Source organism: Lactuca virosa, chromosome 1 (genome assembly GCF_052849685.1).
Source record: "Lactuca virosa cultivar CGN04683 chromosome 1, Lactuca_virosa_CGN04683_v6, whole genome shotgun sequence".
Lineage (NCBI taxonomy): Eukaryota > Viridiplantae > Streptophyta > Magnoliopsida > Asterales > Asteraceae > Lactuca > Lactuca virosa.
Window position 1 is genome coordinate 70,976,190 of NC_136426.1, and position 14,055 is coordinate 70,990,244.

Below are 14,055 nucleotides of genomic sequence, written 5' to 3' on the forward strand. Positions count from 1 at the left end.
TAACAGATTGGTATCAGAGCCCTTGTTTATAGCGAACTAAGTATACCGAACCTTACATGGTATACAACTATAAACACTAAGGGGCCTAAGTGCTCTAAACTAAAAGTATATTTTCAAAATATAAAGTATTTTGTAAAAAAAGTATACTAGTATGCATACATAACAGAACCAGAGTCATAGATAGAACGAAACAAAAGTAATTGGATGTTGGGACACTGCTGTTAAACCTGGGCAGTTATGTAATCATGTCTAGGGTCAATATAGCCTGATCAACTATATTCATTCGAGACATGACTAACATGTGCTTGGGAGTGACTGTGGTGTTACAGCAAGCCTAAAACTTACCAAGAACAAAAACATCCAACATAAAATACTATAGGAGTATTTTAGCTAGAGCCAAATTCAGTATACAGATTCATTCCAAGTGTTGCTACCTCTTCTTTCTTAAGCGATAACTTACTTGCATTAGTAACCTTTCTGTGCTTATCGCTCGGTAGTATACTTTTATTATCAGGATGAGATATATCTTGTTTCATATATCTCGAGGACTTACCATCCTCTTCTTCCTGATTGTTTCTAGAAAAAGATGCCTCCCCGACCAAGACCCATCAGAAGAAACGACGACACTCCACCACCACCACCCCCTCAGTTCGACCCCGTCATGTTCCAGGCAGCAGTTACCGTCGTTCTAACCACAGCAATGGCACAAGTGAACTCTGGTGGGGCTGGAGGTGGAACCGACCCCCAACGGCAAGACGGAAGTCAGGGACATCAAAAGGAGTGTTCCTACAAGGACTTCATGACCGCAAACCCCAAACCCTTCGACGAAAATTGAGGTGTTATCGCTCTAACTCGATGGTTCGAGAAGATCGAATCCATCTTTGAAATTTGCGCCTGTTCCGAAGCCAACAAGGTGAAGTTCGTCGCCTGCACCTTCACCGACAGAGCTTTGACCTGGTGGAATGGTCAAGTCAAAACCCTAAACCTGGCAGTGGCTAATGCCATGGGTTGGGAAAGACTGAAGGAACTCATGCTTGCGAAATACTGCTCGAGGGGCGAAGTGCAAAAGTTGGAGCACGAACTCTAGAATTTGAAGATGAAGGGTTCCGACATCGCTGCCTACACCGCTAGATTCTGTGATCTGGCTCTCCTCTGTCCGGGAATGGTCACCCCGAAAAGCAAGAAAATCGAGAGGTACATTTGGGGACTGACACAACCAACCAACAAAAATGTCTTGGCTGCTAGACCGACCACATTTGAAAGCGCCAAGAATCTGGCGCAGACTCTGATCGATCATGGAATCGATCTGGATGAGGCATCAGCGGTCGCCGAGCCACAAAAGGAGAGTGGTGAGAAGAAGAAGAAATTTTGGAACAAACGCAAGGGCCAGTCTCCTCAGGAGCCCTCCAAGAAGCAACAAACAGTGGTAGTCCATGTTGCTACTACTCCTACTGCTGCTCCCACTGCTGTTCCAACCACCCAAGCTCCTACCGGTGGTTATTCAGGGAAACTACCTCTGTGCAACAAGTGTAGCTTTCATCATCACGGACCTTGCCGCGATCTGAATTGCAACAACTGTGGAAGGAAGGGACACACGGCCCGATACTGTAGGGCACCAGTCCAACCAACTAATCCGACTCCTGGAGCGGGTGCCAACCAAGCCTGCTATGGATGTGGGGAAGTTGGTCACTTCAAAAGGAACTTCCCCAAGGTGGCAACGGGCGGCAATACAGGAAGAGTGTTGGCGATGGGCCAGGAGGAAGCGGTCGCTAATCCTACCGTGGTTACGAGTACGTTCCTCCTTGACAACTCTTATGCATGCATTCTTTTCGATTCTGGTGCGGAGAGAAGTTTTGTTAGTCATGCATTCAAACACCTAATCAAATGTAAATCCCAACCTCTAACCGAAACATTCACCGTCGAGATGGCTAACAGAAAGAAAGAGAGTACTAACGACATATTCATAGGCTGCACTTTTACCCTTGACTGTCATTCCTTTCCCATCGATCTTATGCTTGTATCCATTAAGAGTTTCGATGTCATTATCGGCATGGATTGGTTAAGCCCCAATCGTGATGATATCCTTTGCTACGAGAAAGCTATCCGTCTCAATCTTCCCTCTGGGGAAGCCCTCATGATTTACGGTGATAAACTCAGTTCGAACCTTCGTATCGTTTCATGCATCAAAGCTCAGAAGTATCTGCGGAAGGAATGTCATGCATTCCTAGCTCATGTTTTCGACGAGACGCAAAAAGTTAAAGACCTCGAGAGCATCCCCGAAGTCTGTAACTTTCCCGATGTCTTTCCCGAAGACCTCCCGGCAATTCCTCCCGAGCATCAAGTCGAGTTTCGTATCGACTTAATCCCTGGAGCTACTCCTGTAGCTAAGTCTCCCTATCGTTTAGCGCCGGTAGAAATGCAAGAGTTATCCAGCCAGCTCAATGAGCTGATCAGCAAAGGATTCATAAGGCCGAGTTCCTCACCCTGGGGAGCTCCGATCTTATTCGTGAAAAAGAAAGATGACTCCTTCCGAATGTGCATCGACTACCGAGAACTGAACAAGCTGACCATCAAGAACCGATTTCCCTTACCCAGAATCGACGATCTCTTCGATCAACTACAGGGAGCCAGTTACTTTTCGAAGATAGATCTAAGATCAGGGTACCATCAGGTGCGAGTTCACGAGAATGATGTACCCAAGACAACATTCCGAACTCGCTATGGACACTACGAGTTTGTAGTAATGCCCTTTGGTCTAACCAACGCACCGACGGTATTCATGGATCTGATGAATCGGGTGTGCCACCCTTTCCTAGACAAGTTCGTAATCGTGTTCATTGACGACATACTTGTCTATTCGCGGAGCGAGGATGATCATAAACAGCACCTGAGGCTAGTGCTAGAAACACTTAGGGCGGAGAAACTATATGCAAAATTCTCAAAGTGTGAGTTTTGGATCAAGAAGGTAATTTTCCTTGGTCACGTGGTTAGCAAGGAAGGCATACACGTGGACCCTTCCAAAATCAAAGCGATTGAGAATTGGTCAGCACCAAGGACACCCACAGAAATCCGTCAGTTCTTGGGTCTTGCTGGCTATTATCGCAGGTTTATCCAGAACTTCTCCAGAATCGCTAAGCCTTTAACTACCCTGACACAAAAAGGTGTAACCTTTAGTTGGGGAGTCAAGCAAGACACTGCGTTTGAAACATTGAAGCGGGCCCTATGCAGCACACCTATCTTGTCCCTGCCTGAAGGGACGGAAGACTTCGTGGTCTACTGTGATGCATCCAATCAGGGCCTAGGCTGTGTGCTCATGCAACGAGAAAATGTTATCGCCTATGCCTCGAGACAATTGAAAACACACGAAGTCAATTACACAACTCACGATCTAGAGTTGGGAGCAGTGGTTTTCGCGTTAAAGATATGGAGGCACTATCTCTACGGAACCAAGTGCACTATCTTCACCGACCATAAGAGCTTGCAGCATATCTTTGATCAGAAGGAGTTAAACATGAGACAGCGGCGATGGGTAGAGCTACTCGGTGATTACGAGTGCGAAATACGCTACCATCCCGGCAAGGCCAATGTGGTAGCAGATGCCCTCAGCCGCAAGGAGCATTCAGGTCGTAGAGTGAAGGCATTGACTATGACCATCCATTCCCGATTATCCACACAAATCTGAGAGGCTCAGCTGGGAGCCTTAAAACCAGAGAACATCTCGGATGAAGCCTTGCGAGGAATGGAAAAGAACTTAGAAGTCAAGGGAGACGGAGTTTACTATTTCATGGACCGTATCTGGACCCCGGAGTATGGTGGTTACAGAGAAGTTGTCATGAACGAAGCTCACAAGACAAGATACTCCGTTCACCCAGGTTCGGATAAGATGTATCTGGATCTCAAACAACTCTATTGGTGGCCGAACATGAAAGCAAAAATTGCTACTTTCGTGGGCAAGTGCCTGACTTGTGCCAAGGTAAAAGTAGAATATCAAAAGCCCTCAGGTTTGCTTCAGCAGCCGTAAATACCTGAGTGGAAGTGGGAAATGATCACCATGGATTTTATCACCAAATTACCCAGATCTCCGAGTGGGCACGACGCCATATGGGTAATTGTCGATCGGTTGACTAAATCCGCCCACTTCCTGCCAATCAAAGAAAATTACAAGATGGAGAGACTCACGCGGATCTACATTCGAGATATAGTTCGCCTTCATGGAGTACCTGTATCCATTATCTCCGACCGAGATAGCAGGTTCACCTCGAGGTTTTGGCAATCGCTGCAGAAGGCCCTTGGAACTAAGTTGGATATGAGCACGGCTTATCATCCGCAGACAGATGGACAAAGTAAGAGAACGATCCAGACATTGGAGGATATGTTGAGGGCATGTGTCATCGACTTCGGCACGTCGTGGGACACTCATCTTCCCTTGGTCGAATTTTCCTACAACAACAGCTACCATACCAGCATCAAGGCTGCGCCGTTCGAAGCCCTCTATGGCCGTAAGTGTAGATCCCCTCTGTGTTGGGCGGAGGTGGGTGACACGCAACTAGTCAAGGGTCAAGTCCCTGACAGCACTCTCACTGGTCCTGAGATCATCCGAGAGACGACTGAAAAGATCGTACAAATCCGAGAACGACTGAAAGCCTCACGAGATAGACAAAAGAGCTACACCGATAAGAGACGAAAACCCTTGGAATTCCAGGTTGCTGACCGTGTCCTTTTGAAGGTCTCACCATGGAAAGGCATGATACTTTTCGGAAAACGTGGAAAGCTAAACCCAAGGTACATTGGGTCATTCAAGATCCTTGCTAGGATTGGTCCCGTAGCATACAAACTCCAGTTACCCCGAGAACTCAGCAACGTCCATCGTGTCTTCCACGTGTCGAACCTAAAGAAGTGTCTGTCCGACGAGACACTTGTGATTCCTCTCGACGAGATCGAGCTAGACGAAAGTCTACGTTTCGTGGAAGAACCTGTCGAAATCATGGACCGAGAGGTCAAACGTACCAAGCAGAGTCGCATCCCGATAGCGAAGGTTCGCTGGAATGCCAAGCGGGGACCTGAATTCACTTTGGAGCGCGAGGATTCAATGAAGCAGAAGTACCCTCATCTCTTTCCAAGTTCATGATTGTACTCTATTTTTGAATTTCGGGACGAAATTCCCTCTAACGGGGGGATGATGTGACAACCCGAAACTTCTATCTTGTACACTTAGTCAAATTCAATCAATGTTAAACTTGTTTTGTTGACTTCTTGTGCTGTTTAAGGGTTCATTTAAGTGTTCTAAGCTTGAGGATGACCAAGGTTGAGTTTAGGAATGAGTCAGCAAGTCGTATAGTGTCAAAACCGGTCCATACACACCCTTAAGGGGAGTGTACGGCCGTACACATGGGTGTGCGGCCGTACACATGGGTGTGCGGCCGCACACTCTCTTTTAGGCAGCATACTTACCCCTATATAAAGGGTAGCCCCCTTTCCTTTCATTTATTTGACACCTTGGCAGCACACAACACTTTTCCTCTCAAGCTTCTTCAACCACAAACCCTCCAAAGCTTCAAGAACGTGAGTAATTCATCCTCTAACTTGATATCCATGAAAGACCACTCTATCTAAGCCTTAAGTGTTCAATATTCGTCATGTTCTTCTTGGTTGGGAGTGAGTGCGGTCGCACACCCCCTTAAAGGTGGCCGCACACTCTTAAAACACCCTCCAAAGTGAGAGTTTGACTTCCATACTCGAGATAGACATGACCCTAGCCTTATTGCACCTTGGAATTGACATTTGGACATCTTCATGTGGGGTGTACGACCGCACACACCTGTATACGGCCGCACACACCCTTGTGCGGCAGCACACTCCTTGTGTGCGGCAGCACACTCCTGTGTGCGACCACACACTCATCCTAGGGTCGCAAACCCACTTCTAGAACCCTTAACTTGCACTACAATTGAGTATAGACCTAGAACACTTCATGGATGCATGTATGGACCTTGGAAACACTTCAAGGGAACCTTCTTTCATGAGTGTAGAGTGGTTTTTCCATCACATCTAGTGGTGAAATACCTTCATTTGACTCTTTTATGTGTCATTACGTGTTAATTAGGATCAAATCGTGTTCAAAGCTTCACTTGAACACTCAGCTTTCCGTATCGATCCTTCAATCAAACCACTTACCCGAGGTGAGTTCATACCCCTACATTTTTCGTGTTTTTAATGTTTTCAGGGGGGGAATACAAGCCAAACTCAAAGTATTTTATTAAGTTTTAAACTTATTAATACAGTCCAACGATTTCAACGGTTAATAACATATTCGGATATTTTATCCCTTTTTGTAATATGTTGAGCATAAGGGAAACTTCTATTTTGGAAATCTAACTTCATAGCTTTCAGAAAGGTTTTTACAAAGCATTTTCCATATAAACTCTAATAAACTATAATGGGTATAGTTTGGGATAACCCTCTAGGCAGTTTTTATCAAATCCGATTTCATGGATGATTATGTATAAACTGTGGCAGATTTAGTTTATGTTACATATTTTCTCAGGAGTATAAAGTACATTATTCAAAGATAATTACTGTTTTATACTGTCTCTAGCTTGTAAACTAGATTATACAGAATTGTGAGGCTCTACTTCAATACTGTACCCTTAGGTGTACAGGGATAAATCCTTTTAGTATAACCAGAGTCTCCTGGAGGGAGAGCGTGAGATTTGTGAATAGATCTATTCGGGACTGACAATCCCACACCTGAACTGCTAGCTACAGTTAGGCGGGCACACCTGGGGTGAACAAATGTCATTTAGCTTAACGCCTGAAGAACGTTATAAAGGTCTCTAGGTCATATCAAGTATGGTTATACGACTCGCAAAATAAGTATAAACTAACTTTGGTTTACGGACTCTACTCTTCATTTGTTTTATTTTGAGTAATAAAACTACTTTCACATACATATACTGATAGTAATCATGGATTTCTAAACTTGCATCTCTACCTCTAGGACGGATAACCTGTTTTTAGGGAAAATATGGGATTTTTCCAGGATAGCACCGGCATTTCTAAAACTGATGGTTTATTCTCTACTAATAGATACTCTTTCAACTCTACTTTTCATAAGAAAATATGGGATTTTATTGAGATACACTTTTCAAAAGAATCAAAGAACATTTTCCACTAAAAACTAAATGCTTATGAACTCACTAGCTTTATGCTAATATTCTTTCAAATTGCTTGTATTCTCAGGACATCAGTAGACAGGTACTTCTTGGATTTAGAGGAGCCGGAGCAATAAGAGTCATGTTTTCATATTCTACGTACTTTTGGTGTATTTAAAACAAGTTTCAGACTGATGTAAACATTTTTCATATATATATATATATATATATATATATATATATATATATATATTCATGTTATGGTTGTGTTACTATGATTGCTACTGTACAATGGTTGTGATGCTAAACATGGCGTCCTCCACCCCGGAACGTTTCCACCATCCTGGTTTCGGGGTGTGACAGAACCTATAGTAAGAAGGTGTAGTAGATGTGATAGTACAACACATAATGCGGCGACTTGTCCGACATTGGTACCAATGAAGCAAAAGAAGCCTAGAAAAAGTAGCTCGGTGTCAAGTAGTAAGACAAAATGGAAAGGGACGCAAGGGACACAAGGGACTCACGAGACGCTAGAGACGTACAGGATGCAAGGGACGCAAAGAGAAGACTATTTGTTCAACGTTTGATTTGAATGATTGATGTTGTATGTATAATTACGTATGTTATGTTTTGGAAGATGTTGATTGTGTACTTTGAAATGGTGTGGTTACTTTAAAGATTATGGATAATATTATGATTATATTAGTGCATCATTACTAGTAGAGTAATAACTAAAACTCGAAGATAATACATACAACAAACCAAAAACACATAATAAACGTACAACAACACTAATCAACTTAAGGGAATTGCAATGGATACTTATCTTTCTCCATTGTTATATAGTCGTCCCTAATTCTTATTTTATCTTCAAAACGGTCATTTTGCCGCCAACGATCTATCATTTCTGCATCCTTCTCAGCAAGCCATTTTTCAGTCATTTTGATAGTCTTCTTTGTCTTTTTTATCCATTCCTCATGATCTTTGATTTTTTTATTAATCCACATCCTTTCCTCAACCTCATTGCACTCTGCCGCAATGAGGTCACAACGTTCAGTGAGAGTCCGAGATGACTCTCTATCTTTTTTGTTGTTCTTTAACCCATTGTAATTGTTGTAAAGTATCATCAGGCATATACGGCTCTCTCATGTTTGGTGACGGGGCAAGAAAATGGCCGATCAGATCACAATAGTAACAATGAAGTTCGTTGCACGAGCAAATATAGAAATTCGAAGATGAACTCATATTAAAATTCAAAATAATTTGTAACTCTTTACCAAAAATTCAACGATCATCCATGACAATATATAGACTCTTCAACTCCGCAGAGAGCTGTTTGTCGATCCGCAGAGCTGTTTGTCGGTCCGCATAGCTGTTTTGTCGGTCTGCAGAGTTGTTTTGTCAGTCCACAGAGCTGTTTGTCATTTCGTTGTCATCCATACATTACAATTATTTATTAAAAGGTAAAAATTATTTATTAAAAACTAAATAAAACTAATGGAACAAAACTAAGGTTAACATAAAACTGAATATAAATTTCGATCCATACCTTACGGTTCAAATAAATTGAGGTGGAGTTAAGACCACGACCAAAAAATGATTATAGCCTCTATTTTCCCCGGTAAGAAACCATATTTTTATGGTAAATCCCGATATGACGCATAAATCCCGATATGACGCCTAATGGTAATGTGAAAAATAAAAATGATGGAGTTTGGCACAGTACAGGAATGTTCACGCAAATCTTCTGAGAATACGGGCAGAAGCCAAAACTCAGCGACGGAAGAAGCAGGGGCGATGGCGGTTTCAGTATCGCCGTCGTACGCCGGTACATATTATCCCCTAACGACACTCCTACCTCCCACCATCTTCTTTCGTCGACCACATTCCACCGCCGTTCAGTGTTTAGGGTTTCACGGTAGTTTTAACGTCGAGCAATATAATCACAACTCCAGAAAGCACTGGGACGAATTCTACGAGCGCCATCAAAACAAGGTATCGTCTCCCTGATTCCATAAATTTGACTTCAGTTCTCGAAAAAACACTGATATATGCTAATTTGATTGCGTTGAGCCATTTTACCACTTCTATTTTGGGGAAAAAGGTTGCGAAACAATAGCATAATACAACACACAGATTTCATGAAGTAATTACACTGATTGCAGTTTTTCAAGGATCGACATTACCTGGAGAAGGACTGGGGGCAATACTTTTGTGATGACGACACCATCCCTTCCGATGGAAAAATCATCTTAGAGGTAGATTCATCTCTCATTTCTGGAAATTTCAAAATTTTCATATACGAATTTTGAAGATTATACCTGATTCATTTGACTAGTAAAAGTAAAAGTGCATTTTGTTTTTGGAACTAAAATTTCATCATTATCCACAGGCTGGTTGTGGAGTTGGAAACACAATATTTCCACTTATCAAGAAATACCCTCAACTTTATGTCCATGCTTGTGATTTCTCTCATCATGCTATCAATCTTGTTAAGGTTCATTACTTCCTCATCATTTTCCCACTTTGATGATCTGCCACATAGGATAATCCTCTACTGCGTTTGGCTATGTCAATGAGACAAAACATCCAGTTTTTTTGTCTATGCAAAAGACGTGAATGCCCTCCTCATCCTCGAAAATATCCCTATAAACCTCGTCCAATATTGACTTTGTCTCCTCAAGGAATGCAGTCAGATGCAAAGTTTCGTAAAGATCAAATGAATGTTTTTGTTTGCAATATTGCCGAAGACGATCTTTGTGACCACATTATGCCCTCATCTCTTGACATTGCTACATTGGTAATAATGCACTTTACAACTTCAAGATTTTGGTTCTTGATACTCTTACTATATGAGAATTTAGAACTTATAGATAAATGATAAATACCTATAATAATGATTTTATGCAGATTTTTACATTATCTGCGGTTTGTCCTGAGAACATGCCTAATGTGATACAAAACCTTGGACACGTATTAAAGGTCACACCCTAATCCAAATTAACTCTCTTTATTCTTAGTTCTAATTTTTGGTGTGTATACTCACATTCCATATTATATATGAATTTGCAGCCTAATGGTGTTGTTCTTTTACGGGATTATGCAATTGGGGATTATGCTCAAGTGAGTTTATAGTATCTTGTTCTACCATTTAATTGGTCTTCATGGCATCTAATCTTTATGGTCATTATGCAGGAATTGCTAATAACCAAGAATCAAGTTATTTGTGACAACTTCTATTTTCGTGGAGATGGCACTGTAAGTTTATTATTATTATTATTATTATTTATTTCCATCCTTTTAATAATCTTATTGTTATTATCAAATATTTGTCTGCAGTCTTCGTTCTACTTCTCGGAAGATTTTTTGTCAAATATGTTTGTAAGAGCTGGATTTAGCATAGTGGATGTAAATACATACAACAGAGAAATTAAAAACCGTTCTAAAAATATTACAATGCAGCGGTATATACTTCATTCCTGATATTTTCTTTTTTTAATTAAATATCTCAGTGTGATCTAATTTGCTCTTGATTTCTTGTATTTTAGGCGATGGATACGAGCAGTTTTCAGAAGATGCTGACAACCGTGGTTCAATTTCTATAGCTGTCATAATTTGTTCATCACATATTATATTATATAGTTGAAACAGTAAAGTATTAGGGTTATTTTTGTGAATAGCCTCTTTGCATTATAAAATGACAAAAATATATCACTTGTTTCATGATTGTTTGATAAAACCATGGTTTTTGTCGTGGTAAATAAGGGCTCATGAGTCACTGTGGTTTTGCAATTATAAAATGCGATGAAAAGCTTGAGCTCAAATCGACCATGTTAGGTCAAGTTTGAACTCGGTTTTGGAATGAGGAATATTTGAGCTTGAATAGTTCAAATATATGTTAGAAACTATTCTCAATTAAGCAAGTTTGAGACAGGAGTGGTACAAACAACTTTTAGGCCTAATGCATAAACAAAGAATAGGCCCTTGCACAAAATTTTTTGATTTAAGTTCCAAAAATTATTGCTAAAGTTTACAACTTATATCTCTTAAATCAAAGTTTAATTTTCTAACCAAGTAACATTATATATATATATATATATATATATATATATATATATATATATATATATATATATATATATATAATTCCACAGCGAACTTTAAATATGGGAATGAACTAACGAACTGAATAAAACAATTATTGATTTGGTCAGGAAAAAAAAGCAATGCATCAATCATATGCAGTGTTGTAAAACTCGCCGAGTTGGTCGATTACTCGGCCGATTACTCCCTACTCGACCCCTTACTGAGGCGAGTTACAGAATTCGAGTACTCCCCGATCGACCCCTTACTGAAGCAAGCAGTGTTGTAAAACTCTATCAACTCGATGATTAATCTATAGTTAATGATTTATTGTTTAACACACACATATGTAATTAGTACTATATATATATATATATATATATATATATATATATATATATATATATATATATATATATATATATATATCTTAAGTTTGTAATTATTCACGAAGTAAGACCATTATGTGTTTTTTAAGTTTTGTGTATGCACATGTATCTAATTTTGTTATATATTTCAATCAAATTATGATTTTAACTTATGATTTTGACATATATAATTTTCCTAAAAATATTTCTACTTGAATTACCGAATCCGAGTACTCCCGAGTACTCGCTACTCGGCAGTTGGTGGAACAGATACCGAGTAGCGAGTTCTACAACCTTGATCATATGCATAAGATTTTTTTTTAAAGTTAACTTGAAATTAATACAGTTTCAATAATATGTAATCAAAAAATGTTTTAGTAAAGTTTGTTAGTTCTTTCCTTTAATTGCAAGTAATCGGAAGCTGAAACGATTTCCTAGTCTAACCTCAATTACGATTAAAGCAATTATTGATTTGATCAGTTCGTCGGTTCGCTCATTCAAAGGAGTTCGCTATTGATCCTGACTATATATATATATATATATATATATATATATATATATATATATATATATATATATATATATATATATATATATATAAGGCTTGAGGGAGTGGTGCCGCACTCCCTCATGAAACCGCAGTGACACGTAGGTGCCACCTCACCCATTACCACAAAAGTGTGGTTTCATACCACACCCAAGGAGTGGTGCCACACTTTGGTTTTTTTTTTAATTAAATAAAAACTATATTTTTAATAAAAACCATTCGTTTCATTACTTCAAAATAAAAATAACATTACATTTCATTGCCCAAATAAAAATCCTACAAATTTCAAGAAAAAAAAAAGCACTAGAAATTTTAAACCTACAAACTCAAAAAAAACATACATCAAACGATTTAAAATAAACACACTACATGAAGTCGTCCTCCGAGAACTCGTCTTCCGGGTCATCCTCCGGATCCAAATTGAGGTTAATGTGTTGCATCCCGTAAATGTGTTCCACCAAATCCATACGAAGATTGTGAAATGTTTCATTGCAACGAACCTCTGCTCTCTTTTCAATGTACTCGTCGCCCCCAATTTCTATTGTTTGTGTCGTGGGAATGGTTTCCTCTTCATCATACTCACATATCGCTCTTCCTTCATTTTCGATAATCATATTATGCAGTATTATACATGCATACATGACTTCATGCATTTTTTCCTCGCTGAAAAAAATTGTTGGTTTTTTCAATATAAACCAACGTTTCTTGAGAGCTCCAAAAGCCCGCTCGACATCCTTCCTAGCTCTTTCTTGAGCTTTCTTGAATTTTTTCTGACGAGTATCATTCGGACACGTAAACGATTTAACAAAAACTGCATACTCATGATAGATCTCATCAACTAGATAATAACCATATTTATATGGTGTTCCACGCAATTGGAAAGAAGAATCTGGTGCAGATCCGTCGTATGTGTTGTTAAATATAGGTGAACAATTAAGAACGTTAATGTCGTTGAGGGATCCAAGAGAACCAAAAAAAAGCATGCCAAATCCACTGATCCTATGATGCCACCGCTTCAAGTATGACCGTTGGATGCCCATGATCACCTCGGGTAAATTGACCATAGTGTGAGGAAGGCAATTTTCCCATGCCCAATGTAGACAATCTAAACTTCCTAACATTCCAAGAAAGCCATGTACGCTAGCATGATGAGATTGCAATTTCATGATGTCATTGCGTGTAGGCTTACGTAAATATTTTGGCCCACAAAACTGAATAATAGTTTTGCAAAAATAGTGTAGACTATCTCGTGCGGTCCTAGCTGACATCCTAAAACTCTCGTCCAACGCATCAGGAGGGATGTCATATGCTAATTGACGAAGTGCATCTGTACATTTTTATAAAGGGGTGAAACCGGGTGTACCTCTAGCATCGGGTCGTTGCTCGAAAAAATACACTCCCTCGTTACATCTTCGACTATACGTTCGTACAATGGTTTGAACATTCTTAAGCGCCTTCTAAAGTAGTATCCTTGAAAAGTGACATTTTCTTGAAAGTAGTCGTGTATCAGACGTTGGTTTGCATCTTCACGATTTCTAAAAATATATCTCCGTGTTCTCTGTTCAGCACTGTCGGATGCCCTACTGCATGCTGATTCATACGTTTGTTCCGCAAATTTAGCAGCAGCGACAAAAACATCGAACATAACATCAAACTCCAAGAATCGGACGAATACATTTTTTTGATTTTTTTGAGAGGTAATGTAGTAGAAAGATAAAAAAAAAATATGACGGGTTGAATGGTTTAAATAGATGTTAAAGTTTAAAAGAAAAAAAAATAAAAACTCATTTTTTTTTACCGTTTGCAACGGTCAAATGCGCTGCCCAATCACATTCCTCCACTGATCGCTCCCTCCGAAGGCCGCAGTGCACCCTAGGCCGCGCCTGGACCGCACCCAAGGGGCGGT

The 14,055-nt window shown here is 40.0% G+C and overlaps 2 protein-coding genes across 2 annotated transcripts; one reads left to right on the forward strand and one right to left on the reverse strand.

The window, feature by feature from the left end:
• Positions 1-8,805: 8,805 nt before the first annotated feature.
• Positions 8,806-10,890, forward strand: LOC145105105 (tRNA N(3)-methylcytidine methyltransferase trm141-like). The gene is made up of 9 exons (XM_079042242.1): positions 8,806-9,146; positions 9,317-9,409; positions 9,544-9,648; positions 9,844-9,951; positions 10,062-10,133; positions 10,224-10,274; positions 10,347-10,409; positions 10,491-10,615; positions 10,700-10,890. The coding sequence occupies exons 1-9, from the start codon at positions 8,856-8,858 to the stop codon at positions 10,731-10,733; spliced, it is 942 nt and encodes a 313-aa protein (XP_078898368.1). The 5' UTR covers positions 8,806-8,855; the 3' UTR covers positions 10,734-10,890.
• Positions 10,891-12,514: 1,624 nt separating this feature from the next.
• On the reverse strand, positions 12,515-13,213 carry LOC145114943 (uncharacterized). The gene has a single exon (XM_079051077.1). The coding sequence runs from the start codon at positions 13,211-13,213 to the stop codon at positions 12,515-12,517; it is 699 nt and encodes a 232-aa protein (XP_078907203.1).
• Positions 13,214-14,055: the final 842 nt, after the last annotated feature.

Bases quoted from the DNA above. Each gene is read 5' to 3' on its own strand.
- LOC145105105 (XM_079042242.1), top strand. From the start codon at position 8,856: ATGATGGAGTTTGGCACAGTACAGGAATGTTCACGCAAATCTTCTGAG. The intron at 9,410-9,543 runs GTAGATTCATCT...CATTATCCACAG, and splicing joins ATGGAAAAATCATCTTAGAG to GCTGGTTGTGGAGTTGGAAA. The intron at 9,952-10,061 runs GTAATAATGCAC...GATTTTATGCAG, and splicing joins CTCTTGACATTGCTACATTG to ATTTTTACATTATCTGCGGT.
- LOC145114943 (XM_079051077.1), bottom strand. From the start codon at position 13,213: ATGGTCAATTTACCCGAGGTGATCATGGGCATCCAACGGTCATACTTG.